At 47.6% G+C, this 27,206-nt stretch overlaps 2 protein-coding genes across 3 annotated transcripts; both read right to left on the reverse strand.

Moving 5' to 3' along the window:
- Window positions 1-1,281: 1,281 nt before the first annotated feature.
- FIGLA (folliculogenesis specific bHLH transcription factor) lies at window positions 1,282-7,066 on the reverse strand. Its single transcript, XM_037127269.2, has 3 exons — window positions 6,866-7,066; window positions 3,792-3,944; window positions 1,282-2,016 (listed from the first exon to the last, which is right to left on the reverse strand). Exons 1-3 carry the CDS (start codon window positions 7,064-7,066, stop codon window positions 1,696-1,698), a joined length of 675 nt encoding a protein of 224 aa, XP_036983164.2. The 3' UTR covers window positions 1,282-1,695.
- Window positions 7,067-16,167: 9,101 nt separating this feature from the next.
- Window positions 16,168-26,578, reverse strand: CLEC4F (C-type lectin domain family 4 member F). 2 transcript variants are annotated; one of them, XM_053663395.1, is made up of 7 exons: window positions 26,429-26,578; window positions 25,469-25,585; window positions 25,149-25,244; window positions 21,866-22,975; window positions 18,290-18,441; window positions 17,276-17,394; window positions 16,168-16,612 (listed from the first exon to the last, which is right to left on the reverse strand). In XM_053663395.1, exons 1-7 carry the CDS (start codon window positions 26,502-26,504, stop codon window positions 16,465-16,467), a joined length of 1,818 nt encoding a protein of 605 aa, XP_053519370.1. In that variant the 5' UTR covers window positions 26,505-26,578; the 3' UTR covers window positions 16,168-16,464. The 2 variants fall into 2 exon arrangements, with proteins under 2 accessions (XP_053519370.1, XP_053519371.1); XM_053663396.1 differs by lacking the exon at window positions 25,469-25,585.
- Between the last annotated feature and the right edge of the window lie 628 nt (window positions 26,579-27,206).

Here is a 27,206-nt window from a genome sequence, read left to right on the forward strand (position 1 = left end):
TTAGCACACTCTTCCAATTAACAACTTAAACTTGGTTAGCCAAAAGACTAAAAGTGAAGTGCCTTGTTCCCTTTTTAAAGTAAATATCCAATCAGAGAACTTTTTTTCCTAATGGAAAATGTTAATCTCCACTTTAAATCAATGTACTAATAACGGCCTATTCCTTATTCTTGGAAAATGTGGATCTCCTATCCTTGCTGCTAGCGTTGCCAGTGTCGTCTGGCTGTGCCGCCAGGCTCAACAGGACCGGCGGAAACGAGCAGCCAGGGAGCTCACCGGGCGGGTGGCATGGCGCCCACCCAGCAAAGATCCGCAGGATTAAATGCAGATAAGGCTCTTGCTTTAATACCTGGTACATATTAAAACTTACATTTGTGGAAGCATCATTATTATCAACTTAAATAGCCAGGTTCAAGTTTCAGCTGAGGTCCTGTCTGCACTCTTTTCTTTTGCTCTCAGTCATTTCCTGTCAGCTCACATAAAAGCAATAGGAATTCTGCCTCCTAAGGGTTGACTGGCAAGGGGAGGTTTGTATTTCAAATGGGAGAGAATTTGAACATCTAGACAGAGCAGGTGTACAAATGGAATCCTTAGAAAAGAGTAATCAAATCAGAAATGGGAACCAAGGTCAGCCAGTCGGCAGGAAGCCTGTAAGACCTCAAACCAGAGTGGAGTGTTGGTGAGAGCCATGTGAGAAAACCCAGAGCAGTTGCTATAAACAGAGCTAAAGTGCCTGCAGCTCACTGTTGATTGCTCACCAATCAATGCTGATCACCTGTGGTGAGTCAGGCAGGCTTAATAATGTATGTCCAATTGAACACCGACATGCCAGGTACTGTGCTAGACACTTCACTGATGTGATACCATTCGAAGCTCACAGTTATCTTATGTACAAGGTAGGTACAATGATCATTCCCATTCTATAGATGAGGAAACTGAGGACTGGAGAGATTCGGATTAAGTAGTTCACCCAAGGTCACACAGCTAGCAAGTGGTGGGCCCAGGGTTTGAACCTCAGCCTCTGTCTCCAAAGCCTACACTCAACTGCTATGCAAAACTGCCTCCCACCACCAACCACCATTTGTTCCTGCTGTCCCTCACGTCAGAATAGTCGACCTGCTTGTTACCGTACATTTAGTTCCACATTCTTGACAAGCCTTTCTTATTTCAATAGCAATCGTGTGGTAGGTCGGAGCCAGGGGTCTTGTTTGCAAAACACTAAAACATAGCAAGAAGCAAAAGCCCACTTTCCAGACTTGGAGAAGCAGGCTGCTACTTCGAGTGGCTTTGTCAGCTTGGCAGAGTAATGAGAGCTGTTACAATAAACTCCTTTGTTATTACTTACAAAATGCTGTTTTCTAATGAGGCCAATTATTTTAAAAGTGTGTGTGTGCCCACACACAAGTGTGTGTGTGAATGTGTGCATGTGCATGTTTGTACAATTATCACCAAGCGGCTTTATGTGTGGTAATCCAGTTGGTACTTATTTCTTTTTCTACAGACCTCAGAATCCAAAAAACCTTTTGATGCATTAACTAGGGTCATAAAAATAAGCTTAATCTATGTTACATGATTCTGGAAAAGTTGCCTACCCCTTCAGCTGTTACCAGTTAATCTGGAGACATAATAATAGATCTTCGGAACTAGCAAACTCCCCTCCCACCTAGGTGCTGCCACAAAATGATGTCGTTTCAATCACGGCTCAGCATGGAAAATAAGCACACACCTCAAGGGAAGCACTTTGAGGTTTTTCTTGACATCTATATTGCAACTTGAAAAGAAACACTTTACCAGACTCCTGGTTGGGGAGGTAACTCCAGTTGCAGACATCAAGCACTGGCAACAAGCATATGCTGACTCACCGCTGCCACCGTCTGCCCAGGGCCCTGTCTCCTCGCTCTTCGAGCCCACAGCGCAGCTTGCGTGTTGGGTGTTGTTTCTCAACAGCTCGTTTGCCAAGGATCTATGTGGTTCAGGAGCATTGTTCATATAACTCTGATGCTCTGAGTCTTGTTTCTAGAAACCATAGTTAGTTGTCAAACAGTGTGGCTGTCAATTTTGAAAATTTAAATCCATATATTTCAAAGTTTTAATGGATAAAGTTTCATTTATGTGATATGGGCAATGCTTAAGTTATTATGGAGAGAAAATTATTACTCAATAGATTGTTCTTTGTATTTTGTTCTTCTATAACCTTAAAATGTTGTGTAATAGGCAACTGCATTCAAAATATTATAGCATGGAATAGATACTGTGTTTTAATGAATCCAGCCAAAACAAAGCACTTGTTTCACAATAAACATGCAAGAAAAAAACTAAGGCAGCCAGTGCCTGCACATTCGCAAACTCTACAACCACACTAGGGCCCAGCCCTCCACTTTGGCCAATAGGACAACCCATTCCCACCACTGCACAATGTGTCCTCCCAGTAAGTCACCTGAGTAGGACTAGCAGACAAGGAAAAAAAACAACTAAAGAGTATAGTTGTACCCTTGGCTATGTGTGCTCTAAGTGTCTAGAATTAGTGTTTCTCAACTAGTATCTGTCCTTCTCTTCTGTCCCTAAACATGGTCCCTTTGCTACATGGAAAAGACCTTCACTGGTTCTAACAGCTTTTCTTTCTTTCTTTTTCCTTTCCTTTCCTTTCTTTCCTTTCTTTCCTTCCTCCCTCCCTCCCTCCCTTTCCCTTCCCTTCTTTTTCTTTCTCTCTCTTTTCCTTCCTTCTTTCTCTTTCTTTCTTCCTTTCTCTTTTTTTCATCTTTCCAATCTCAGACTTCCAGGTCAAATGGTCTTGAAGTTTGCACTTCCTTCTGCTTAGACTCCAGACTTTTAGCAATAATATACCCCCAGCCCCCTGGGAGCTGGCTTCCAGGCTACTCCTGTTCCACAGCTCAAATGCCGGGCCTGGCCGCCTTTCCAGGCCTCTCAGGAGCTTCCACTACTCTCCACCTCAGATTTGCAAGATTCCCCCATTCCTGGCTTTAGGACCCATCTTGCTCTCCCCACTACCGTCCTGTCACCTTCTCTCTGATGGTTGCTCCTTTCTCTTGTCTGTGATGTCACTTAGGATTCATTTCTGAGGCCTTTCCTCTCTCCATGTTTTACCTCTTCTGATGACTAATTCATTTTCAGGCCTTGAAGGTTTGCCTCTCCACAGGATGAGCCCCTAAAACCAATCTGCACCTTCTATTGTCTAATGGACACTTCTGCGCTGTGCACCCTGGTAACAGTGGTGACACTATGGTGCCTCACAGTTTGCAGAGAAGGTTTGTTTATGACGTTCCACTAACTGGTCAGAAAATCCCACAAGACTGGTGTCCCCAGACTATTACTATGCTCTCCAGCGAGGTTGTCCCTTAGGGAGGCCCTCGCTCAAGGGAGGCCTCTTCAGGGCAGAAATGCCTCTTCTTTCGTGTGTCCTGCCTGAGGGTTTTCCCTGCTGAAGAGAAGCCATCACCAGAGTGTGGGTTTGTGGAAGCCTCCTCTCCTAACCCAGCTGTCAAGGCCCATTAAAGACTCAGCAGTTAGAAGCTCGGGGCCCCAGACAGTGACAGGAGAGAGGTATGTAGATCAGGTCAGGAGCTTGGCTCCAAATCTCACACAGACCTGGACTCAATCCCCACTCCTGGCATTTCCTATCTGTGCTCCGTTTTCTTCCTCTGCAAAATGAGGGCCGTAAATAACTCAGAGAGCTGTTATAAACTAGCTGGAACATACACATAAGTTGCCTGGCACACACAAAGGGCTCAAGAAATGATGGATGTCCTTGTTCTAACTTCTTAAACCTTTACCTCAGAGTCTTTGGCTCCTTCCAAAACATCACTGAGAACTTGTATGTATTCAGTTGCACCTTTAAGGATATCAACTTTGCTAGGCTTCCTGCTTTGAGGAAGAAATGGCACCAGCGTCTTCAATTTGGCAAAACCACGGTTGAGGTTTTTTATCTGGAAAACAAAAAGGCACAGTGAGACACACAGAAGCTAATTTGTTCAGACATCCCCCCAAACCACAGGAGGGGGTTCTGAAGACTCCTTTCCACAGCCCTCCTGTCTGAGTGGGAATCTTCGAAGGCGCATGCCAAAGAGGAGCCGTTCCACCGGTCCCTGGCCAGGAAGGGGAGGGGGAGTGACATCAACTCGGCACTGTGGGCAGGCAGGCTGGAAGGGGTGTCCATGTTCGCTTGATCTCCTCCTCGTCCTCTAAGAACACACCTGCTGCACTGTCATGTGGGGGCGCTGGGGAAGTGGCTAAAGGCTCTGAGTCAACACTGGAAGATTTAAAGCCCAGCCCTACCATTCAGCTTTATTAGAGTAAGTAGCATACTTCATACCACCACACCTTGGTTTGCTTATATGCAAAGTGAAAAATACCCATCTTGTGGCTCTTGCACTTTATGCCCAGCAGAGTAGATTATTTAGAGTGTTAGAGTTCAGAGAGTCGGCACAATAGTGAGGCTCAAAAGGTAGAACGAAATGCTTTTTAAAGCCTCCAGGGTCTAATTCCTCAGCTCTAAAGCCTGAAACTCTGATGATCACCCCCTACGGGACACATTCCCTGAAAGAACTGTCTCCCACTATACCATAAAGCCGATATACTCACTCACATAGTGAGCCCTCTCCACCCCACATCAAGGTGAACAATGGACCAAGAAACATAAAAATACTGCACTTTAATAACAAAAAAAACTACAAATTTCCAACTTGAGAACGAAAGGGTCAGGGGTTCAATTCCCAGTCAGGGCACATGCCTGGGCTTTGGAACAGACCCCCAGTGGGGGGTGCTCAAGAGGCAACCACACATTGATGTTTGATGTTTCTCTCCCTCTCCTCCTGAGAGGGAAAGGGAAGGAGAAGGAGAGGGAGAAAAACATCAGTGTGTGGTTGCCTCTTGAGCACCCCCCACTGGGAGTCTGTTCCAAAGCCCAGGCATGTGCCCTGACTGGGAATTGAACCCCTGACCCTTTGGTTCTCAAGCTGCACTCAATCCACTGAGCTATACCAGCCAGGAATAAAAATCTTTAAAAAAAAACTACAAATCATAACAGAAATTAGATACCATTTTCATATACCAAGCTGGTAACGCTTTTGTTTTATTTGTTAATCACACCCAGTACTGAAAATGAAAAAGGGAACAGTCCTGTGTCTTATAAAAGGGGATTAAAATTGGTAACTTTCCTAGAAAGCAATTGGGTGACTTGTATCAAAAGTTGAGATTGTATATATCCCAATAATTCCAGACCTAGAACTTTATTCCAAAGCCATGAGTAGGCATGCACGTAGATTTACATACCAGTAAGAAGCTGCAAAAATGGCACGCATGCTCCACATAGGAAACTGGAGAAGTTATGGCCCATTTCTACGTCAGTCTGTGCGGTCAAAAACTGCTCTTTGAAAAAATACTTAGGAGTATGAGGAACTGTTTTTGCTAATGTTAAGTGAAAAGGATACAAAGATATATACAAGATGATTACAATTTTTGTAAAATTATATATACACACAACTAGATAAAAAGACTGGGAGCCTACACAGAAGAAAGTTCATAGTCATTGTGTTGTGGGTGTTTCTGTTCCCTAGTTAGTCGTCTCTATATTTTTCAGGTGTATTAATTGTATCATTACAAAGAATAAAGGTCATTAGTTTTAAAGTAGGATGAATTCTCTGCAGAAAGCGATTCCTTCCCAGGTAAAAGGCCCACATAAAATGTAAAATATCGGGTCAGAATCTAGTTTAAGGACTGCATCACCACATCAGATCACAGAGTTATTTCCACAAAGAGTCTAGTGCCTAGTAAACCCATGCTTCTCCACGCCTGCAACTGTTCCAACTTTCCATTAAGTCTTTCTACTCTTCCTTGGTCCTTTCTCTGCACACCCCTTCCCAGGCAAAGGTCCTCCTTCCATCACTGGGGCTACATTTCTAAGGGGCGAGGATGTGCAGAAACAGGGCCCTGCACAACTTTCTCCCCGAGTCCCAGCCTAAATGTGCCCCTGCCTCTTTCACTACTCACTCTTCTGTCCCTGACCCTCCTCTACTGCCAGCCAACCCAAAGATTGAGAAGGTACCAAAGGGGACCAGATCCGAAAAGTTTGGGGCCAGAGATTAGTTAGAGATACTGAAAGCTACCAGTAGATGCCGCTCCTGCTACGGCCCACAGGACCGACTGGTTGGTGATTCAGAACGAATCCCGTCTGACGGGGAACTGGGTGCTTACTCCCTCCGGGAAGCGGGTCTACTGGGAGTCTAGGTGTACACGTGTACACTGGGGACTAGTGTTTATTTGTGTGTTTGTTTGTGGTGTGTGGGGGGGGTGTGTGTGTAAAGTAAAGGGTAACTTCCCTTAGGCTCTGCTCGCCCCATTTGCGCTCGGAGGCAGAGGTGCGGAGCACAGGGAAACCGAGTGCAGAGAGCCCTGCGCACCCAAGCCCCCACCCGGCGCCCACGGCTGTGAGATTCCAGCGCAACTCCGGTGTTCTAAGTTTCATAAAGACACCTGCCCAGAGGAGGCATTTTTTAAGTTGTCAGGGGCCTCCTCGGCTCTCCCCAGGCGGGTTCCTGCCCCAGTCCAGGTGGTTTAGCACGCGGGGTGCCCATCGCAGGGGCAGCGAACGGGCAGCTGGGCCAGGGTGGAACGGAACGAGGCCACTGTCATTCTCTCAGGCGAGGACACGAGCCGGCCCTCAGCAGGCCAAAGCCGCCTGCGGCCCCGCGGGTGGGCGGTGAGTGGGTGCACCGGGACCTGGCCGGGAGTTCGGAAGTGAGTGGCAGGTGTGGGGCAGAGGGAGGAAAGTCATTCTCGTCCCGGTGCGGGGTCCTGAGGCGGCCGAGCCCGGGCGGCCCCGGGGACCCGCGCGGGGCAGGGCGCTCACCCGCTCGCGCTCCTTGGCGTTGGCCACGCGCCGCCGCTCCAGCACCAACTGCAGGTCCTCGGTGGACGAGTAGCCGCCCGAGGGCAGCCGCTTGAGCCGGCAGATAGCGGCCAGCTGGGGCAGCGGCCCGAACTGCTCCCGCAGCACGTCCTCCAGCACCTCCGCGGGCGAGGCGACCACGAAGCCCGGCAAGGGGTCCATGGCGGCGCGCGGGTCCCAAGGCCGCCCGGGCCTTTCATCGGGGGCACCTGGCGCCGCACGAGGCCGCAGCCGCCGGGGGCGGGGCTTGGACCACCTGCTCCCGTTCCCCTGCCGGGCTACTGCAAACCCGCCCGCTCTCGGGACGCCGGTCCAGGAATCGTGTTTTAACGAGCTGCGCCCGGTGTTATGGTGAACGCCGGCCCGGCCGGTACTGGTTCTCAAACTGGGGGGCCCACTGGGATCGCCTGGGGAGTTTTGTAGGTATATTTTAATCGACTTACTTGGGTACCAATCCCCAAAATTCAGTTTTAACCATAATAAGTTGGGCCCTGAGCTTCTGATAAGAGTGTACACATGTATGCAAACACACATAGGTACATACGTACATTTACCAGAAAAAAATTGATGGATACATACAAAACTTGATTAAATTCATTTTGAAATAAAAGGTGCAAGTGCAGCAGCAAAGAGGTCCTGTATCCCCCTCACCTAGATTCCCTACTTGATAATTTTTTTAACCTTTGCCTCATCCTCCTCCTTTTCTCTGTGCATATTCCCATGTGTTATTCTTTTTCTAGAGCATTTTCTCTGTCTTGCCCTGTCTTAATGACCTTGACAGCTTCAAAGAATATAAGCCTTTTATTCTGTAGATGTCCCCCAGCCTGGGTCTGTCCAGTGTTCCCTCGCACCCAGACCCAGGTTGTGTCCTCTCGGCAAGGACTCCGTAGAAAAGATTCGGGGCTTTCCTCAGTGCAGTGCATCAGGGGTTTCAATGATGATGACCTGTCCCTCCACTGGTGATGTTAACCCTGATCACCCAGTCAAGGTGGCATCTGCCAGGTTCTGTCACCATAAATTGGCTAATGTTTCCTTTTAATGATAAATATTTTGTGGGGAGATGTCCTTAGCATCCATTGCTGACTCCTGCCTGAATTAACCACCATTCTGAACATTGCTGAAGGTTAGCATCCTGCTATTGGGAAGAACTTTCCTTTCTTCCCATTAATTTATTCATTTTGTATGCATCAGTATGGGCTCATGAATTTCTATGTTACTCAGTAAAGTGTAATTCATTCAGATCATTATTTTAATCTCAAAATGTCTGTCAAGTTAGGCCTGTGGGAAGCTCTTCAGGCTGGCCTCCCCAGTCCTTTGACATGACACAATCATTCTTTGAGCGCTTTTTTTACTGGTGCCAAGAAAAGACACAACATGTCCCAGGTGCATCTCGAACTTTTCTAGTCCCAGCCTCAGAATCAGTCAATGCTGCATTTAGTGAGAAATAGGATTCAAAAACCAAAAGTGCATGCTTGATTGTTCATTCCTTTTAGTATGTCATTGCTTCTAAGACCTTTTGCAGGCAAAAAATATATACATGCATATACACAAAAGCATACACACACATACAGATATATCTATCTCTCTGTGTGTGGATGGGTAGATATATTTAAAAAGCATGAGTTTACACTAATACCTCCAACTCTAATCCAACCCCTCAGGTTTCTCCTTAGTTCCCCCCTTTCCTTATTTGTAACTCCCCTCTCCAGTAATGAGAAACCCAACTCTGGCTTTTATAGCTGCAGTGTATTTACTTATTTGCTCAATTTTCATGGATAAGCTATATCCTAGTTACAGCGGCCACCTCCTCAGCCTCATCGCCTCCTGGCTCCCACCATGGCAGAGCCTCCCAGGGGAGGGGAAGGGGAAGAGAAGAAGACACACCAAATGTTCCACTGGGACGCCCTGGTCGGTGGGGCAGGGAGTGGGGAGGTGTGATCCGTGCTTTCCAGCTTCTATCTTGCTTATATTTTTCATCATAAGCATGGGTCGCTTCTATAATTTTTTTAAATGTAATTTTAAGAAGAAAAAGTATTTTAATACATATTTTAAAATATATTTTTGTTTGCTCTAAGTTCATTTGGTGTTGTCTACTGGGAGGCAGATAGAAGACAATAGGAGCCAAATGTGTGGGAATGAAGCTGAAAATGAAGATTGTTTACCCATTTACTTAACTTTCCTTGATGATAAAAAAAAAGGACATGATTGGCATTATTCTATTTTGTTGCCAAACCTTTGAGTAGACCAGCTGGTGTGCATCAAGAACCCAGTATGAGAAGCTCAGACTTTATTCTTTCATACTTGCTCTTCTTCATCAACTCCAACTACAACATTTTGGCCTCATGGCTCTTAAGCCACTGAGGCTCCACTGAACTGTCCTGATGGAGAGCAGTATGAGCTAAGTCATTACACCTGTTAGGGACTTAGCACTGAGACCTTGCCATCATCCCATAATGCAATGGTCTAATGACAGAAAAAAAAAATGTATTTCTCCTTCCTCTAACAGTATGAAAGGCATAAGTCAGCAATGCATCTCTGCCCCTCATGGTCACTTAGGGACTTAGTGACTTAGGAACCTAGTCACTCACGGTCCTCTTAGGGACTTAGATTTTTTCTAAATTACGCTCCTCCATCATTGCTCCTAAGTGTCATTTCAAGAAGTGGAGCTGGTGTCCCACAGGGATCAAGCCTCACAGCAACAAAGTCCCAGCCCATTCACCCTAGTCAAGGTGCAGAGCAGGATCAGAAACTGCCCTAGGTATACCAAGTAGATGCCAAAGAATTTATTTCAGGGACTGAGGTGCTTATACAAGTATTGAGAGGACTGGAAGAACAGGGGGAGCTCTGAGCTCAAAGACACACCATCAAACCTGCAAACCAAGGAGCAAGGACCATGATTCCACCGCTGCCACTCAACCCCCCAAAGCTGGGAAGGGGCCCTGGAACACTGCTGCAGAGAACGTCCCCACCTCCTGGCTTCTCCACAGGAAACAGACAAAAGGACAGCTAGGTGTGCTCTACCTCACTTCCACGCTCCCATGCTAGCAATCTCACACAACTGTTTCTAATCAGATCACCTTGATTGACATCCAGAAACCTGACTACAAGGGGTTCTGGAAAGTGGAGCTTTGGCCTTCCTTGCTTCTACAATGCAGAAAGGCACCCTGGAGAAAGGGAGTGAGGACGTTGGTTGAAACACCCAATCCATATTATCTTCCGCCCTGAGACGCAGAGAAATTGCTCCTTGCTCCAACTCATGCCCCAGCAGGTTCACCTCATCAGTCCTTGCCTTTTTGTTACCTGGAGGCCCTGCTGAGAGGAGAACCCTCTCCTACATCCGGCATCCTGGGTACGCTGTGGATGACATAGCATGACACCAACCAGAGTGAGGCTCAGACACAACTCCCTTAATCTCCTTAGCTCAGTCAAGACACAAAAGAGCTGCTAAAAAACAACTTTAGTAAGAGAATACAAAGATGACATTTTTAAAATGGATCAAAAACTTCAAACGGACATGTCTGCATTGCCCAGAATTCCCATCCAAATTAACTAGGCAATAATATTATTCATGTTTACATGAATTTCTATTATTATTATTACATATTATTACATAATGTGTACTATTTTATCTCACTGTATTCCTGGAAATTAGACTTAACTTCCATTGTACAGATGAGAAAATTGATGCCAGAGAAGTTGAGGGATTAGCCAAGGTCATGCTGCTGGTCAGTGGCAAAGCCAAGCCTAGAAGCCAGGCTTGCTGACTCCACTGTAGTTCTTTTTCCTCGAGGTCTGAGTGGCCTTCCTCCTTAGGTCACTGAGCCCAGCCCCACACATCTGGGTTGGCCCTGTCCCCCCGCATACAGACCCTGCTTCTCTCTAGAGGTTCTGCTTGCCTTCACTTTCCTGGAGGCTCTTCCTCCCCCACCTCAATGGGCATGAGCTGGGGTTAATCCTGGCCACATCACGTGCAGGGTTCACAGTGAGTCAGAAGTGCTTCTTCGCCAAGAATAGAGAAGAGGAACAGACCCACAGTTTGTGTCCCCAGGAAGCTAGTGAAAGGTCATTTCCTCACAGGGACACTCAGCTCAGTGGTCCTCATTTGTGCTGCCTAAGTCTGCTCCAGTCAGTAGCCCTGAGCTCTGACAAGATGCAGAAAGATGCCTGGCAGCCTCACAAAGGGGCAGGTGGAAGCTTAGAGCCCTGTGGGCTGTGCAGCCTCACAGAAGAGCTGAGACTTAAACAGGGCCCCAGAGTTAGTTGTGGGTCAGAGGGAAGAGTTTCTGTAGCACAGGGGTTCATAGGTCCTTCGGGCAAATCATTCACATTCGAGGCCTCATCTTGCCACCCGTAAAGTAGAGATTATAACAGAACCTTCCGCAGAGTTGTAGTGAGGAGTCAGTTAGGCTTATACAGAGGGATCTGTGTGCCACGCACCATTCTAAACTTGGTATAGGCAGTAACTTTCTGATTCCACACAACACCCTTAAGAGGGAGGTACTCTAGAAGAAGAAAGGAAACAAGAAAGTCAGGTAACTAGTTTTCCCAGCTATAAAGGGGCAAAACTGGGATTGGACCAATACAGTCTGGCCACAGAGCCTGGTCTATAAACACCAATCAATCTCTCCTGCCACACATGACTCCCACAACTCTGTAAGCAATGGCTGCAGTAACAGAGACGATTTGTGGACCAGATGGCACATCCAGAAGCTCGGCCCTTGTACACACAAACCCGAAGTGACCCATGCGGAGGGATGTGCTGAGCAATGGTGCAAAAGCTGCTGTCAGAGCTGATTGAGAGGACACCAAGGTGCAGGGCTCAGTTCCCATGACCTGGTGGCAGAGATATTGAAAAAGGCTCATTGGGGCCATCTTGAAGGGTGATATTACAACAAAAGCAGGGCTTAGAGAAGATTTAAGAAGAAGTGGGGTGCAGCTGATTTGGGGAGGGTAGGGGGAGCTAAGAGGCACATCTGTGCTGTGAATACCCTGCTGTATAGACCCTTGTCCTGCAGGAGAAAGCCTTCTTGAGGCCCAGATGGCAGGTCCCTTTTCTGTCCTAAGTCACCCTTCCCAAGAGTAACGCAGGCCTCCTGACTCTTCTGTGATTTTCCCTGGGGCCTGGGCCTTTCATTGATAGTCAGGTCCCTGGGGTTGGTTGGCTTTGAGCTGCAGGAATTGCTGGAAGCAGACAGAGGTAGAAACACTTGTAAGCAGTCCTTATGAGAACAATATAAAAGGAGAGGGTCTTTCTGGTAGACAAGGTATAGGCATAGTAAGGGGGTTGGGCCAAGGCCCAGGCCAAAATCTGGGTACAGTATGTAGGACCAAGTGTTGTAAGAATTCAGGAGCATGGAGGGCTGGGCATCAGTAGAGGATGCTTGGAGTTGCTGACTATAAGCATGGGTACATTTCTCTCTAAGCTGACTTTCATCATCTTCAAAATGCTGTGACATCTTCTTCCAGGATGTTTACTCTCCTGGCTGAGAAATTGTTCCCTGACCCTAGGAAACCAGGCCTGGGAGGAGATGTCCACGGCTTCTTCTCCCTATGCTCTGCCCTAAATCACAGTGTGTAGACCCGGCCTCCGTCAGGTTGGGTTCTTGTAGCCAGAAAGACTAGGGACATTGGCTCTGGGGGAACAAGGCTGTGGGCATCCAGGTGCCAAGAGCATGGCTCATTTGGTGACAATTGTCACAGCCTGCTACTGCCACCAACACAATCCACAGTCACCAAAAGGGGCAGCTATGTAGGGTTTCCACAGCACAGGCAAGGTGGGGGAGGCCCTCCAGGGTAACAAGCTGACCACTTCCCCTGCAGGTCAACAGAGGACTTCACTGTTTCATCAGATGGCTCCACTCAGTCTGTAGACAACTTAACTCCTCTGCCTCTCTGACTCCCTCCAGGGAGAAAGGGCCAGGCCGGGCATGAGAACTGACCCTGGAGTGTGAGCAGGAGAGGATCCTTCACGTTTATCTGCCCCTGTTCCATCATCTGTAGACCGCAGAGCTGGACTGATAGGAAGAGCTGCCTGCTACTCCAGAATGTCACCTCCCCCCGTGACCAGCCCCACAGGACTCCTTTCTGAGGCTGTGAGAAGGGGCTGGATGCCCTAACTGCCCCTGCTTTCTACTAGAATACCAGCTTCACGAGGGCTGGGACTTTTATCTGTTTGTTTCACTGTTGAGTCCCCAAAACCTAGCAGCGTGCTTGGTGCATAGTAGGGGCACAAGAAATATTCCTTGACTGAATAGTGATAAAAAGCAAAATTCTGCAACTAGATTTAATGATTATGAATCTTTAGACGTAAAACAACTGAAATACATCAAAAGCTATTAGAAATACACAAATGTGCGAAAAGGATACACATAGATAAATGTCAGACAGGAGTGTTCTTAAAAATCCTCTTAGACAAATTGATAGGTTGACCACACTCATTACATATGAGGATATAGAATATCTGAATGACAAAAATGACAAATGCCTAATCTGTGAAATATGCCTATGCAATATTTGTAAAAAGTAAGCTATACTAGGCCACAAAGAAAATCACAGTAAATTCCAAAAAAGCAGAACGTATTATTTAACACTGGCTCCTACTTTTTTTGTATAAGGTAGGAAAACCCTTTAAAAAACAGAACTACATACACAGAAAACAATAAAGCCATTTCTATATATCTTTATTGTTATAGATGCAAAATGTCATTGAATAAGCTATCAGGAAATCAAATCCAGCAAAAGACCACCATGACTAAGTAGGATTCTATTTGAGAAGTGCAAAGATATTTGATCATTAGGAAATTATTAATGTGATTTATTATGCTAACAGATAAAAGGATAAAGATTTGTGTTAATATTTTGATAGATGCTGAAAACATACTTGAAAAATTAGGACCCCTTCTTATTTAGAAAATAACCTCTGGTGACTTGAAATTGAAGAAAAATTTCCTCTACTTTATGGAAGGTAATTATCAGAAATCAACAACAAGTGACATAGTATAAAACTAGAAATAGTCACGTTAATGTCAGGAACAAGACAAGCATTCCAGCTATCACTGGTACTAGGTAACATTGTTCTACTTGTTTTACCAATCCGAGAACAAAAAGAAAAAGATATAAGGTTATAAATTCCAGTTATCATTACTTCAAAGAATTTATCCAGAAAACCCCATGCAATTAACTAGAAAAATATGTAAGAACTAATCAGAGTTCATACATATGTATTCAATAAAGTAGTTAACACACAATAAATACACTATGATATCCTCAATATTATTATATCTTATTAGACAATATAATGTTTCCAGTTAAAAGCGTTAGATTCAGTACACACATTCATGTCTGTTTTCCCCAAATATCTACTATAATTACAGCAAAGGAATAAAAATAAGAAAAACTCATAATGACAAAGAGAAGAATCAACAGCAGACAAGACATTTCAACAAAATTTTGAAGCTGGCAGTGGGTGGATGAGTGGGAGCTGACTAAGCAGAACCAAGAAAATAGAACTGTCCTGCAGTCAAAGGCGTAGTGAATAAAAACCAGGACAACCTGGTAAACTCAGAACTCAGAGGTACCTGTTACCGCAAAGGCAGGGGTGCAGGGCAGACTGAAAACAGAACTGGCTTGCTTACTCCTCCCCTCCTCCATCTTCTGTAATCAGGAGACACTGGGCAGCTGTCTCCAGACAGACAGCTGCACAGACAGCTCCAGACAGCTGCACAGAAGGGCAGGTTGCATCCAGAGAGGTCTGCCCAGCAGATAGGAAGCAGGGGGAGCAGGGGATCTCTATGTCAAACAGTGAGGTGCCCTGCCACCTTTTTCTCTGGGACCTATAGACTGCTGGCAGCTGAGCTTCTGTTTCCCAGGCAAACTATCGAAGAATTCCTTTCTGAGGAGTCTTCCGCAATGCTTGGACAAAATGAAATCGGAGATGAAGGGATGCTCCAATGGAAAATCCCCCTAGCCACTTCATGCTCTGCAGTAGAATCTACAGATCACCAAACATGTCCCACAAAGATCTAAATGGTAAAGGGGGACTTGCCCTACGAATAACCAAACATATTATAAAATTACAAGAGATACAATGATGTGTTTCCCATAAAGGAAAAGGGAACTCATTGGAATGCAATCAGGAGTCCAGAAACAAACTCAGAAATTTAGTATTTGAAGGAGTTGACTTTTCAAGTGAGTGGAAAAGAGTATGTTATAATTTAATGACATTTGAGAAAATCCCAGATGCCTTAGTAATGTAAAAGTAAAAAATAAAGCTACATAAAAGTACTAGGACAGAGGAGGAGTTTCTAAGATTAATAAAAAGCTAAGAAGCCACGAAAGAAAAGGACAAAGGAAAACCCAAAAGAAAATGTGAATATGGAAAGATCAAAGCCTTGTTTGGCCAAAGATGTCATAAAAGAACGAATTTCCATTTCTGGTTATAATGGAGTAACTGGACCTGCCCTTTTGCTATAAGCAACTAGAACAAAATATGTAAAACAATTGTTTTCAGACAGTGGACAATAGGCAGAGCAAAACTGTGATTCAAGTTCCCGGATAGTGAAGCAGCCTGGATGAGCTCACAAACCGCTCTGGGTTTCTTCCTGGGGGCTTGTTTGAGGCCACAGAGCAGGGAAAGAGGTCCCCACATGGGGCATGACAGTTGCACAAAACTGGAGCAAGAAACGTGGGAGTTTGGGGAGGTGGAGGGTGCTGGAGTTTGGAGAGAAGTGTGAAAGTGGGGGAGCTACACAGAGAAAGCGCTCCAGAAATTGTAAGTTTCCCTGTGTTTGCACAGGAGGGACTTCCCCAGGCCAGGCAAAGAACGGCCCTGGAAATTCTTATTCTAAACTGAGCTGGCAGAAAGCTGCGTCCCTGTAAGCGTGAATGGGACTCAAAGACAAGGCCAAAGCCAGTCATATGGCGGAGAATTAATAGTCTGAAGATGAGACAAGGCCAGACACAGGAAAGAAACACGTTTTTGGAGTGGTTTAAAGACCTGGCAAAATGCAGCTCCAGCCCCATCTGCAATGAAGGAAGTGCAGGGAACACCCGGGGTGGCTGTCACTTCCTGGTACCTTGGACCCTTTGTGGCATCCCTGTTATGCATATTAAAGCTCTGCTGTTTTGTTTTTCTTTTTAACGAACTAAACGTTCCTAGCTATAAAGCCCTAAAATAATGATATACTTGGTTCAGGGCAGAAGGGACAGAAAGGACAACCAACCCAGGGAGAAGAGAGTATGGCGGCTGTCACAGACACAAGCACAAAGCCTTTGTTCATCCAACAAGTATTTATTGGAGACCCGCTGTCTGACAGGCCTGTGCTGGTTGCTGGGGGTGATACAGAAGCACAGCAGGGCTCTTGCCTTGAGGAACTGTTGATGCCATAGGGTCACACGAGGTAAGCATGTTTGAGGGTTAAATACTAAAAGGACAGGGCAGGAAATACAAAAGGCCAAATGGAAGGCCCCAGAGAACAAGCTGGGTTCAGAGGCTCACAAGACGTCACTGTGGGAAGGGTCCAGAGCTGGCAGTGGCGGTGACCTCTCAGCTCTGGCCTGTTTCAGGCCACACCCTGACTGAAGGGCTTCTTGCAGACCCAGGGATAGCGGGCATTGCAGCTTACGTCATTCCACTTCTGCTGAATTTGAACACAGTCTTCATCCCCCCCATTATTGTGCCAGTTGTCTGGCTGATTCTTTGACCAAAACCTGGAAGAAGAAGGCTTTACTCTGCTAGAGGAAAGAAGGGTCCCTTCCCCCTACCTCCCACTGTGGCATAAGGAGCTGGAGTGACATGGGTCTCTAATCCCCTGGTGGCCCCAGGATGGGAACAAAGCTGGGACCAGAGTCTCCATGAGGGTGGCTCTACTGAGGCTGTCCTTCGTTATTGAAGACTGAGGGACAGAAAGGGTGTGTGCAGCTATAAGCCTCCACCTCAAAATTCACATTCATATACCTTGTGATGGGGCGGTCCCTTGGGACTAGGCTTGTGTAGGGTATAGTTAGGCCAAAAAAATAGAAGCCCAAAACAGGAAGGTCCATTCATAGGCTGCCTGCCAACCCTAGGACCTGTCTTATAGAGGGGTCCAGGCAAAGATCACAAATATGCCCATGTGCACACACACACACACATACACCATACACATCAACATGCACAAACACATCACACACACTCATACATACACCCTGTCACGCATGTCATAAATGACCATATAGGTAATATACACACATCACATACACCATACGCACACCACACACACATCACACACAACACTGACACTCACCAGACAGGCCTGCACACAGGACAGGGAGTTTCTAACCAGTCCTGCACAGGGACAGTGCCGGGGATGACACCAGACTGTGGCTACTCACTGTCTGCTCCCAGAAGAACTGAATGTTGACCCATCAGTCCAGCGCCAAGTGCCCTCACTGTTCCTGTCATTGAGGCCAATCCAGTGGTAGGAGGTACTTGTGAACTGGATCAGATATGCCTGTAAAGACCAGGCAGTGTTGTTTGTCACTGACCGAGGAGCTGCTTCTCCAGCCTTGTAGAGAAGGAGTCCAGGTCATCCCGTCCTGCTCCTGCGGCGAGTAGCCCACTCCTCTGCGGGAGCTACGTCCCTCCCTGTACCTCCTGTGTTCTGCCCAGGATCTAGGGCAGCAGCCAGGTCCCCTCAAGAGAAGTTCAGCTTCTCCCATGTTGACTCGATGAGGGGTGTGGCTTTACTGAAACAAGAAGACCTGGCCACCGTTCATTAAAGTCTGTTTTACAAAACAGCGTGTCCTCTGACAGACAGACATATAAGAGAACTACAGGGATGGGAAGTTCTGTAAATTGAATTGTGCCAAACCTACTGTAGTCCCTTGTCAATAACCCTACTAAGTTCTGACAAGCACCTTTGGCAGAGGGGCTGCCCAGAGGCTATAATGCATTTGGTGGCCCTCAAACTCCTATGAGTGTATCTGGCCTTACCGAGAAGCCTGGGCTCCTGCTCATGGGCCCTTTACAGTCACTGAATTAACTGATGTTAAAATCAAGATCGGCAACCAGAAAGGAGGCTGAGGGGCTAAACAAGAGGACGTGGCGGGGGGGAAGTATGTTTCCAACACCTCATCACTTAGTGCCACCTCCCTTTGTCCTTCCTCATTGCTGACACCTGCGGGCCTCTGGGTGTCACCCTCATTCACTGAGGACATTGGGGTTTACTGTTAGTGTTTCTACCTCCAGTGCAAGATGTTCATTGGAACTCAATAAATATTTGCTCCCTGACAGAGGTGACATGAAAGTTTCTGCCACCCCTGCTCTGAGAGGGGCAAAGCCAAAACATCCAAGTCCTTCATCCCACATCCACCCCATCGGCACCACCCCAAGTCCAAAGTTCTCACCTGCTCCTCTGCAGAGGTCACTGAGGCCAGGTGGGCTCCCTGGGACACACAGTACTGCTCAGCCTCCTGCCAAGTCTTCTTGTCAGAAGAAAAGTAGTACAAGTTCCTGCCGTACATCTTCCAGCCTTGCGTGATCAGCTGGAGAACTTCATCTGGAGCGAAGATTGGGAAGGAGAGGGAACCAGGGGCTGGCTGTGGATGTCCAAGAGCTGGCCTTCCTGACCTCTCCAGGGGCTGACCACTGCGAGTCACAAGCCCATGCAACACTTGATGCCCAGTGCCTCAGGGGCAAAGCCTGGAAGTGCGCCCCCAGCCTACACCCAATAGGCCAGGAAGCTGCTGCCCAGAACACCTGGCTCCCTCACCCCAGAAATCCTCAGAGCTTTAGAGTCCTGCTCTCTGGCTCTGCTGTCCTGCTTCCCCACTCACTGCTATCACCTGAAAGTCCTTTGCACCTCAGGTCCTGCCATCTCCCGGGGGCAGATTTCACAGCCACTCCATGGCATCCCTCATTTCCTTGACTTCATCTCCCTCCACTTCAGCCGCCCACACCCAGGACCAGACTGGGGACCTTGCCATCACCTGGCCTGCTTGGCCTCACAGTTTCATTTAGCTCCTACCCTGAGCACAAACCCCGAGTCTCTCAGCTGTTTCATCCCTCCCTGCCACGATGCTCTGCTCCTTAACATCATCTGCACCACAGCTGCTTGAAATGGTGCCACAGCAGGCTCCCTCCTCATCCACGTATTTTTGCTCAACATTCATTGTTCAACATTCCTTAATTCTAGGAAGTAGGGATTGTTATACATAGATCAATGACATGATTCATGCCCTCGAGGAACATACAGTGTAGTAAATAAGACAGGTGTTGGAGATGCGTTGATTGAACACAGTACATGTTACGATGAAGGCAGGAAAGAGAGCATAGTCTATTTCACCTGGGCTGGATGTGAGGCTTTAGGGAGGGCGCCCTGGGTGAGAGTTCACTTGAGCTGAGTCTCAAAGATGGAGGAACAGTTTGCCATGTGGTCAGGGCCGAGGACAGCATTCCAGGCAGGGGAAAGAGTAGATGCACACACATGACGGTGTGAAAGAGCATGGTACGGCATTCGCCGGGGTCCATACATAAGGGGTGGGAGACCAGTTTGGACAGGTTCACCAGCACCACATCATACTTCCCTTGCAAACGAGTTTGGGATTTTCCCCGCTGTGAGCGCCAGGAAGCCGGGAAGGCCGTGGCTCCTTTCACATCAGATCCAGCCTATTCCGATCTAGAAAAAACCCTCTCAAGGAACTTCATTAAAATGTTAGCAGAGGGTTTATATAGAAAATATAAACATTTTCATGGAAATACAAGTGGTTATTTCCTCTTTTTCAACATTTGCCACATTGTCTATAATCACTCTGTAGGTTTTGTCATGTAAATATTGATGATACACGTTTTTTCTTTAATCCCTCCCTCCACCCTGCCATCCCCCTCACCTTAGCCTCAGCTCTCCCCTCTTCTCAGCCCAGCTCCTTGAATGACATGGGCACCGTGTCTGTCATTCACACCCCGCTGACCGTGGCCTGGCCTCCGGGCCACATACAACTCTCCACAGAAAGTTCATTCCATTGACTTACTAACTGGCCAGAGTCAGCGGTATTATTGGTTATTTTACCCGGCCTCTCTGAGGCATTTGCCAAGACTAGCCACTCCCTTCTTGACATTTTGTCCTTCCTTGGCTTCCCTAACTAAACATCTCCTGGTTTTCCTCCTGCCTCTAAGACGACCTTCTCCAGTCTCCTTCAAAAGCACTCCTTTCCCTCCTTGCCACCAGAAGGCCAACTTCCTGTTTCCACTCTCAGCCTTCCTCTCACGAAGCATTTTATCTCATCCAAACTCCCAACTGCACCCCTTTTCCACAACCAGAAACAACATACCACGGCTCCCACACCGATGTCCACAGCCAGGACCTCTCTCCCACACTCCAGATAGCCTGCAGGCGACCTGCCCTCGAATATCTATCTCTACAGCATCTCTGACTCAGCATGTCCAAATCTGGCCTTTCTGCCTGTTTCATTTCCCCATCTCGGCAGGAGACCCTTCCAGGCAGCCTCTGGGAAGCCCGTCCACAGATACTCATTTCCTGAAGGATGAAACCCAAGCTCAGAGGCCGTCCTCACCTGGCCAGTATCTCTCTGCATATGCCTACCTTTCCAGCACCGTGTCTTTCAAACTACAATTATCAACCCATTACTGAGTTGCGTCAAGGTGGTTTTTGTTTTTTAAAAATAAATTATAAAATGTCCACATGCATTCAGGCAGTAAAATTTTGTTTTCTGACGTGTGTGTGTGTGACACACATAATTTTACTGGGTCACAGTGTAAAATGAATGTCATGCTGTGGTTTGGAAGCTGCCATTCTGCCCCCTGCCTACTGTCCTTTCGGCTTGCTCCTCGTCGGCTGCCCTCCTGGTCACTGTCCGGTCACACAGAACTGCTCCAACTTTCCTGAACCTCCTGGTTTCACATCTCCATGCCCGGGAACCTGCTGCTCTCTCACCCTATCGGCTTGGCAAACACCTACTCATTTTCCAGGACACCAATCAAGGGCCATCTTCTCCACAAAGCATCTTTTGATCCCCCCCCCCCAATTTTTTCCACCACCCCTTGTTCCTACACCAGAGGACATCGACCCCAAGAAGAATTCTTCTTTCCCTTCCATCTACCCCAGTTCCTAGACCTGCTCCTAACATAACTCTTACAGCCACTCCTCTCTGCCTTTCTAAGGCCTTTCATGCAAGGCTACTCTACCAGCCTGTAAGCTTCCAGGGTGGGCATTGCACCTTGTTCATCTTTATGCCCGACACATAATAGGGCCTCAAAAAATCTTGTGAGTCCTGGCTTGTGCAGCTCAGTGGACTGAGCGCGGGCTTTGAACCAGAGGGTCACTGGTTTGATCCCTAGTCAGGGCACAGGCCTCAGTTTTGGGCCAGGTCCCCAGTGGGGGACACATGAGAGGCAACCACACATTGTTGTTTCTCTCCCTTTCTTTCTCCCTCCCTTCCCCTCTCTCTAAAAATAAATAAATAAAATATTTTTAAAAAATCGTGTCAGATGAATGCAGGAATGCCGGGTACTGTGCTAAATGCTTTATGCATGTGAACTCATTTGATCCTCCCTCTGAAGCGAATACTATTATCCCCAGTTTGCAGATGAGAAAAGTGCAGGTAAGCAACCTGATCGAAGTTATACCACTTGTGACCGCAGGAAGTCAGATACAAGACCGTCAGGCCCCACCAGCACCCACTCTTTACACACCCTTCGCCACACGTAGCTGGTTCCCCGAGTGTTAGTTTTGTCGCTCCGGCCAGGTGATAAGCAGCCTCAGAGGAGGCTCCATGCTGTCTGTGCCCCCTCCGCCACTGCCTGGGCACGCAGAGCCCAGTCGGCTGGGTGCAGCCCCTTTCCCGCACCGCTGCTTCTTCCCAGAAGGACGCATGGTGAAGTAAGCAAAGGAGCAAAGGGACAGAAGACTCCACCCTCCCACGAGATCGTGCCTTCCCCAGGCCAACACCCCCGTTCCCACTCACTTTGTCGCTGCTCTTGGGAAGCAAAGGCTGAACGGAGGGTCTCCAGGCTACTCTGCACCTCCTGGGCTTTTGTAGCCAGTGTTTTGGTGTTGTCCACGTCATGTTTTAACCTCTGAATCTCAGCGTTGGCCTCCTGCAGCTTCCTCTCTAACATCTGGGTCTTGGATTTTAAGGCCGCAGCATCTTTCATTTCTTGTTTTAGGATCTGTATCTCTCTGCTGTCATTTTTCAAGTGATTGTTTAATACCTCAACGTTGGCATTTAAGGCACTGGTGTTTTCCAGCTCTGTTTTTAATCCTTGGATCTGAGCGTTTGTCTGCTCCAGGCGACCGTTTGCCATTTGGGCCTGGGCAGTGGCCGTTTCCAAATCTCTTTTTAACTGATGAATCTCATTGCCAGCTCTTTCCAGATGACCTCTTAATAACTGGATCTCAGCACTGGTGTTGTCCAAACTGCCTTGTACAAGGGTCTGCGTCTGGGAGTTTAAATCATTTGCTGTTTGCAGGCTTCCCTTTAGCTTCTGAATCTCAGCATTGGTTCCTTTCAAACTGTTTCTTAAAACCTGATTCTGGGCCCTTAAATCATTGACACTATCTAGATTACCTCTTAAAATAAGTATCTGAGCATTAGCATTCTTTAAACCACTGTTTGCCAACTGGGCCTGGGTATTTGCCATTTTCAACCCTGCCTTCAATGCCTGAATTTCAGTGTTGGTATTTTCTAAGCCTCTGCTCAACATGTGGAGCTCAGAGCTGGTGTTCTCTAAACCAGTTTTTAGGAATCTCTGGGTCTGGGAATTTAAAGCATTTGCCTTTTCCAGATCTCTCTTCTGTCTCTGGATCTCAGCACTGGCCGCCTCCAAGGAACTGTTCAACATCTGCGTCTGGAAACTCAAGATACTGGCATCCTCGAGAGCACCTTTTACTGACTGCACATCAGCACTGGTGTTTCTCAGATGACCGCTGAGCACCTGGATCTGAGAACTGACATTATCCACTCTGCACATCAGCATCTGGATGTCCACGCTCCAGGCGCTGGAATTCTCCACATGGTCTTTGAACATCTGGATAGTCTCTTGCAGTTCTGCCACCCTGCCAGTGTGGTGGGGATCTGGAGAGAGGAGACAGAGAAGGCAGCCAAAGAGGCCCATTGCACAGGGTGACATTAATTATACAAGCCAAACAGAGTGTTTCTAAAATTTCTAAAGGGGAGGTCTACGACAGAGCCCTGAGTGCTCCGCAAGCAGCTTGCTGCTCACCGCAACCACTGAGACCCTGAGTATGGGCTGCTGAAGAATGTGAGCCAAAAAAATGAAATAAATAAAGGCCTATCCCAGATGAACTGAGGGGCAGAAGCATCAAAATACTTGCCTACTATAAACGAGCTGCCATCAAGAGTCATGCTGGTAAGGCTTGGATTGTTTCGTCATTGTAATTGAACTTGAAAGTAATTGATTATATCATCGAGAGCTGTTGAAGTTTGATTCCCTTAAAATTTCACCATTAGAATGGCCATTACAAAAAAAGAAAACTGATATGAATAAAGCCCATATTTAGTCCTGTGCTACATTTCAACCCCAAGCACAGAGTCTCTTGACTCACCCTTGCTACTTCCTGAAAACTACGCAGACCACAAACGCAAGGATTTTCTGATCACACATTCCAAGGGTAAAAGAAACAGAAACAAACCGACCAAAAAAATGGTGCTCGAGGAGGAAGCACTCTGTTCAATCCCAAGCTCTAGTGGGAGCCCTGGGAGGTCCTAGCCCCTGGGGCTAAAGTGGCCTTGGAAAGGGCCTGCACGCTCAGTGTTACAAAGGACAAGGGTCTCTACAGAACAGTTTGAGGATATGAAAGACCTGAATAAAAGGCCTTGGTCACTTGGTCCCTGGGGTTATTCAAGGAAACTTGGTTACCTCTTTTACATATGGAAACCACCAGATCCACCTCTGCAGCTGCCTCTGGCCCTCTTTGCTCTTGAGCTAGGACCTAATCTTAGACATGATCTTTGGCTCCTGATGCCAGCCTCCCCTCAGAAAAAGAAAGAAAAATCCAAGTAGGCAGGAACTCTTTCTTGAAGTTTCCTGCCCTATTCTTTTTTTTTTTTTTTAAGATTTACTTATCTTTAGAAGGGAAGGGAATGAGAGAGGGAGAGAAATATCAATGTATGGTTGCCTCTCATGCATCCCCCACTGAAAACTGGCCTGCAACCCAGGCATGTGCCCTGACTGGGAATCAAACCATGATCCTTTGGTTCGCAGGCCCATGCTCAATCCACTGAGCTACACCAGCCAGGGCTGTCCTAGTCTTCATGCCCTCCCTGGGTAGGTGTGTGAGGCCTCAGACCCTGTGCCGAGGCAAGGCCAGGTGGGCCAGGTGGCTTTGAAGGTGCAGGAAGTCTAGTCAAATATTCTACCTTATAAAGATAGACACATAGATCTATGGATGAATTAGGGAATGCAGAGAAGTAGGCCCACACATATATGAAAAATTGATGTCAATGAAGAGAAAAAGGCAATTTGTGGAGAAATAATAATCTTTTCAACAAATGTTACCAAAAATTATTTATCCACATGCAAAAAAATGAATCTCATATACAAAATTTAACTTAAAATTAATCATAGACCTAAATGTAAAACCCCAAACTATAAAATTTCCAGAAGGAAATATAGGAGAATGTCTTTGTGACCTAAGAATAGGGACAGATCTCTCAGATATGAGGCCAAAAGCACAATCCATAAAAGAAAAAAAAAGTTGGTAAATTAGACTTTATCGAAATTCACTTCTTGTTAAGAGAATGAAAAGATAAGCCATGGACTGAGGGAAAATATTTGCAAATCACATGACTAATAAAGGACAAAAAAAGAGTACATACTACATTATTCCTTTCATATAAAACTCTAGAAAAGCCAAGTGATCTACATCCCAACAGGCAGACAGGTGGTTGCCTGGGGATGAAGGACAAGGTGGGAGGGAAGGAAGCCGAGTCACGAGCCATCTTGGGGGAGGAAGGTGAGTATGTTCATCATCCTTATTGTGGAGATATTTTCACGGGTATTAATCCACGTCAGAGTTATCAGCTTGCACACTTTAAATACGTGTACTTTATTTTGTGTCAGTTATATCTCAATAAAGTAATTTTCTAAAAAAAAAACTTGTGCCCATCTGGGAGGATAGTAAAACTCATTCAAGGGCATGGGAGAGTTAGGGCAGAGGCTCATCCGGGTCTGGGCTCCAGCATGTCCCAGCCCCTCCCACCCCCCTGGCCTGCTGTGGCTACTCACCATCAGGTTCCCCAGGGGCCTGCTCAGTAGTGTTGTCTCTGGGAAACTCTTGGTAGTGGGCAGAGGACGCCAGTACGGGTCTTGGTTTCTGTAGAACTGAGACATCCCATGCCTGGGTCAGCACAATCCCTCGGCATTGAGCCTGGGGAACAGGTTGCCCCACCCTGAGTCAGGGTTCCAGAAGGGAGAAGATGGCACTGGGTACCCCTCAGAGTTTCCCTCATGGGCCTCTGCTCTTGGGAGGGTGCCCTTGGTCAGTGGCCTTTATGCAGGAAAAAGGGGGAGTCGGTAGAATTCAGATTACCCACAGAAGAGCTTACCCACAAAAAAGAGAGCCATAAGAGAGGTGATAATGGTCATGACCAAAAATGCCACAGTGGCCTGAACAAGCCTTCGCTTCTTGGAGGCAGCAGGAGCCACTGCTGAGGAGTCCAGGCCTGCGGGGAAGATGCCAGTGTCCAGGAGGAGTCTGTGGGCTGGACAGAGTCAGCCCCCTGGGCCCAGTCTTCCGGTCTGTCCGATGGGGACGAGAACACCTGCCACACTTACCATGAAGAAGGAAAATGAAACCCTTTGAATAGTTCGCCAGAGCTCATCAGGGGATACGGTAGCAACACAGAGGCTGGAGATGGTACACAGGGCACAGAACCCGGCCCAGGCAAGGAGGGCAACAGAAGTGTGGTTTGAACAAAAGGAGAGAGGAGGGAGCTGGGGGAGGAGAGAAGGAGAAACAGAGCAGAAACCCTGGTCTCCGAGTCCCAGGGCCAGTCTTGCTGAAGAACCCAGACCAGAGCAAGACTCACAGCCCCCTGGGGCTGCCACCTCCTCCGCAAACTGACAGGGGTCAGTCCTGGAGACTCCCTCTGCTGCGGCCAGAAGGACCCTGTCAGTGTCCTAAGAAGGGCTGTGACCGGGAGCCTGGGGGCTGTGGAGCCACCGCAGCCTGGAGCCCCCGAGGCCCCATGGAGGCAGCCCAGTGTCCAGAGATGGCGTTCAAAACCAGGCCCCATCTGAATTCAGAGTTCACCTTTCTCTTGCCAGGCTGCCATCCCCAAGAAAAGGGTCTAGGGAGATTTCAGGAAGAGACTGGGGGTATGCCCCAGGTTCTTGGTCCTCACCCTACCCATCTCTGCCCTTGCCTGGTTGTTCTGGAGGCTCAGACTGTGGTAAGCTACACAAGCTCTGGCCTGTGAAGCAGGGGGCTGAGAAAAATGGTTGAGGGCTGGGAGACAAGCAGGCCGGTCCCTGGTTAAGGATGTGCTGGGCCCCAGTCTCCTCACCTTGGTTGTACAGGGCAACAGTCTGGTTGTCTGTACAGAAGTGAACCTTGTTGTCTTTCATCTCTGCTTCCTTCATCCTCCAATGCTGCTCCCTGACTTGGCCTCTGAAGAGTTGCTCTGTGGGCCAGTAGTTGTGGGAGGAAAGCCTGGGGGATCCTGGACTTTTATACTCTTTAGTAGGTCCTGACCACACCTACGCTCTGCCTCCCTCCCCTGCTGACTCCGCAGAAGCACCCCAGTGGGGCCCCTCCCCTAGAGCGTCCAGGCACTGAGCTGCCCAGGCCCTATCCTCTTCCTCTTCCCATCAGCACCAGCCCTCCCCCTCCCACAGGCCCATCACCCCAACACTTGCATTGCAGCATAGCCCCCAAACACTAGCTTCTGCCCCAAATCACAAACACTTTCACCAACAACTCAGGAGGAGGTCAGAGGTTCCTTCTCAGCTTTGCAGAAAACATTTCTTGTGACCCATGGCTGGCCTAATCCTAGCCTTGTACCCTCTTGAGGTCTCCCTGCCCACTCAGGACCTCACAACTGGCATGGCATGAAAGAGTCTACAGTAGAATAAAAAATATGCCTGCTGCTTGTGGACCTAGACTAGGAAGACAGGGAAGTGAGGTGTCCCGCTGGAGCTGTGCAAGCCCCAAGTCCCCATCCCCCTGGGGGAGTAGTCAGCTAAACAAAATCAGTATTTCCACTAGTAGAACAAGGCACCTCTCTCAAAGTCAATTCTGAGGATACTAGCAGATTCTTGTTCCCTGATCCCCCGTTATATCAG

The sequence above is a fragment of the Artibeus jamaicensis genome, unplaced genomic scaffold, assembly GCF_021234435.1.
Source record: "Artibeus jamaicensis isolate MK-2021 breed Jamaican fruit bat unplaced genomic scaffold, CSHL_Jam_final contig_3174, whole genome shotgun sequence".
NCBI lineage: Eukaryota > Metazoa > Chordata > Mammalia > Chiroptera > Phyllostomidae > Artibeus > Artibeus jamaicensis.

What these genes read in the sequence shown, in the direction of transcription:
- FIGLA (XM_037127269.2), bottom strand. Translation starts at nt 7,066, where the DNA reads ATGGACCCCTTGCCGGGCTTCGTGGTCGCCTCGCCCGCGGAGGTGCTG. An exon ending in ACGCCAAGGAGCGCGAGCGG is followed by an intron (nt 3,945 to 6,865) that starts GTGAGCGCCCTG and finishes TTTGTTTTCCAG; the next exon opens with ATAAAAAACCTCAACCGTGG. An exon ending in AAGGAGCCAAAGACTCTGAG is followed by an intron (nt 2,017 to 3,791) that starts GTAAAGGTTTAA and finishes TATGGTTTCTAG; the next exon opens with AAACAAGACTCAGAGCATCA.
- CLEC4F (XM_053663395.1), bottom strand. Translation starts at nt 26,504, where the DNA reads ATGAAGGAAGCAGAGATGAAAGACAACAAGGTTCACTTCTGTACAGAC. An exon ending in TTCCCAAGAGCAGCGACAAA is followed by an intron (nt 18,442 to 21,865) that starts GTGAGTGGGAAC and finishes TCTTCGCTCCAG; the next exon opens with ATGAAGTTCTCCAGCTGATC. An exon ending in TGACCTCTGCAGAGGAGCAG is followed by an intron (nt 17,395 to 18,289) that starts GTGAGAACTTTG and finishes TGGTCTTTACAG; the next exon opens with GCATATCTGATCCAGTTCAC.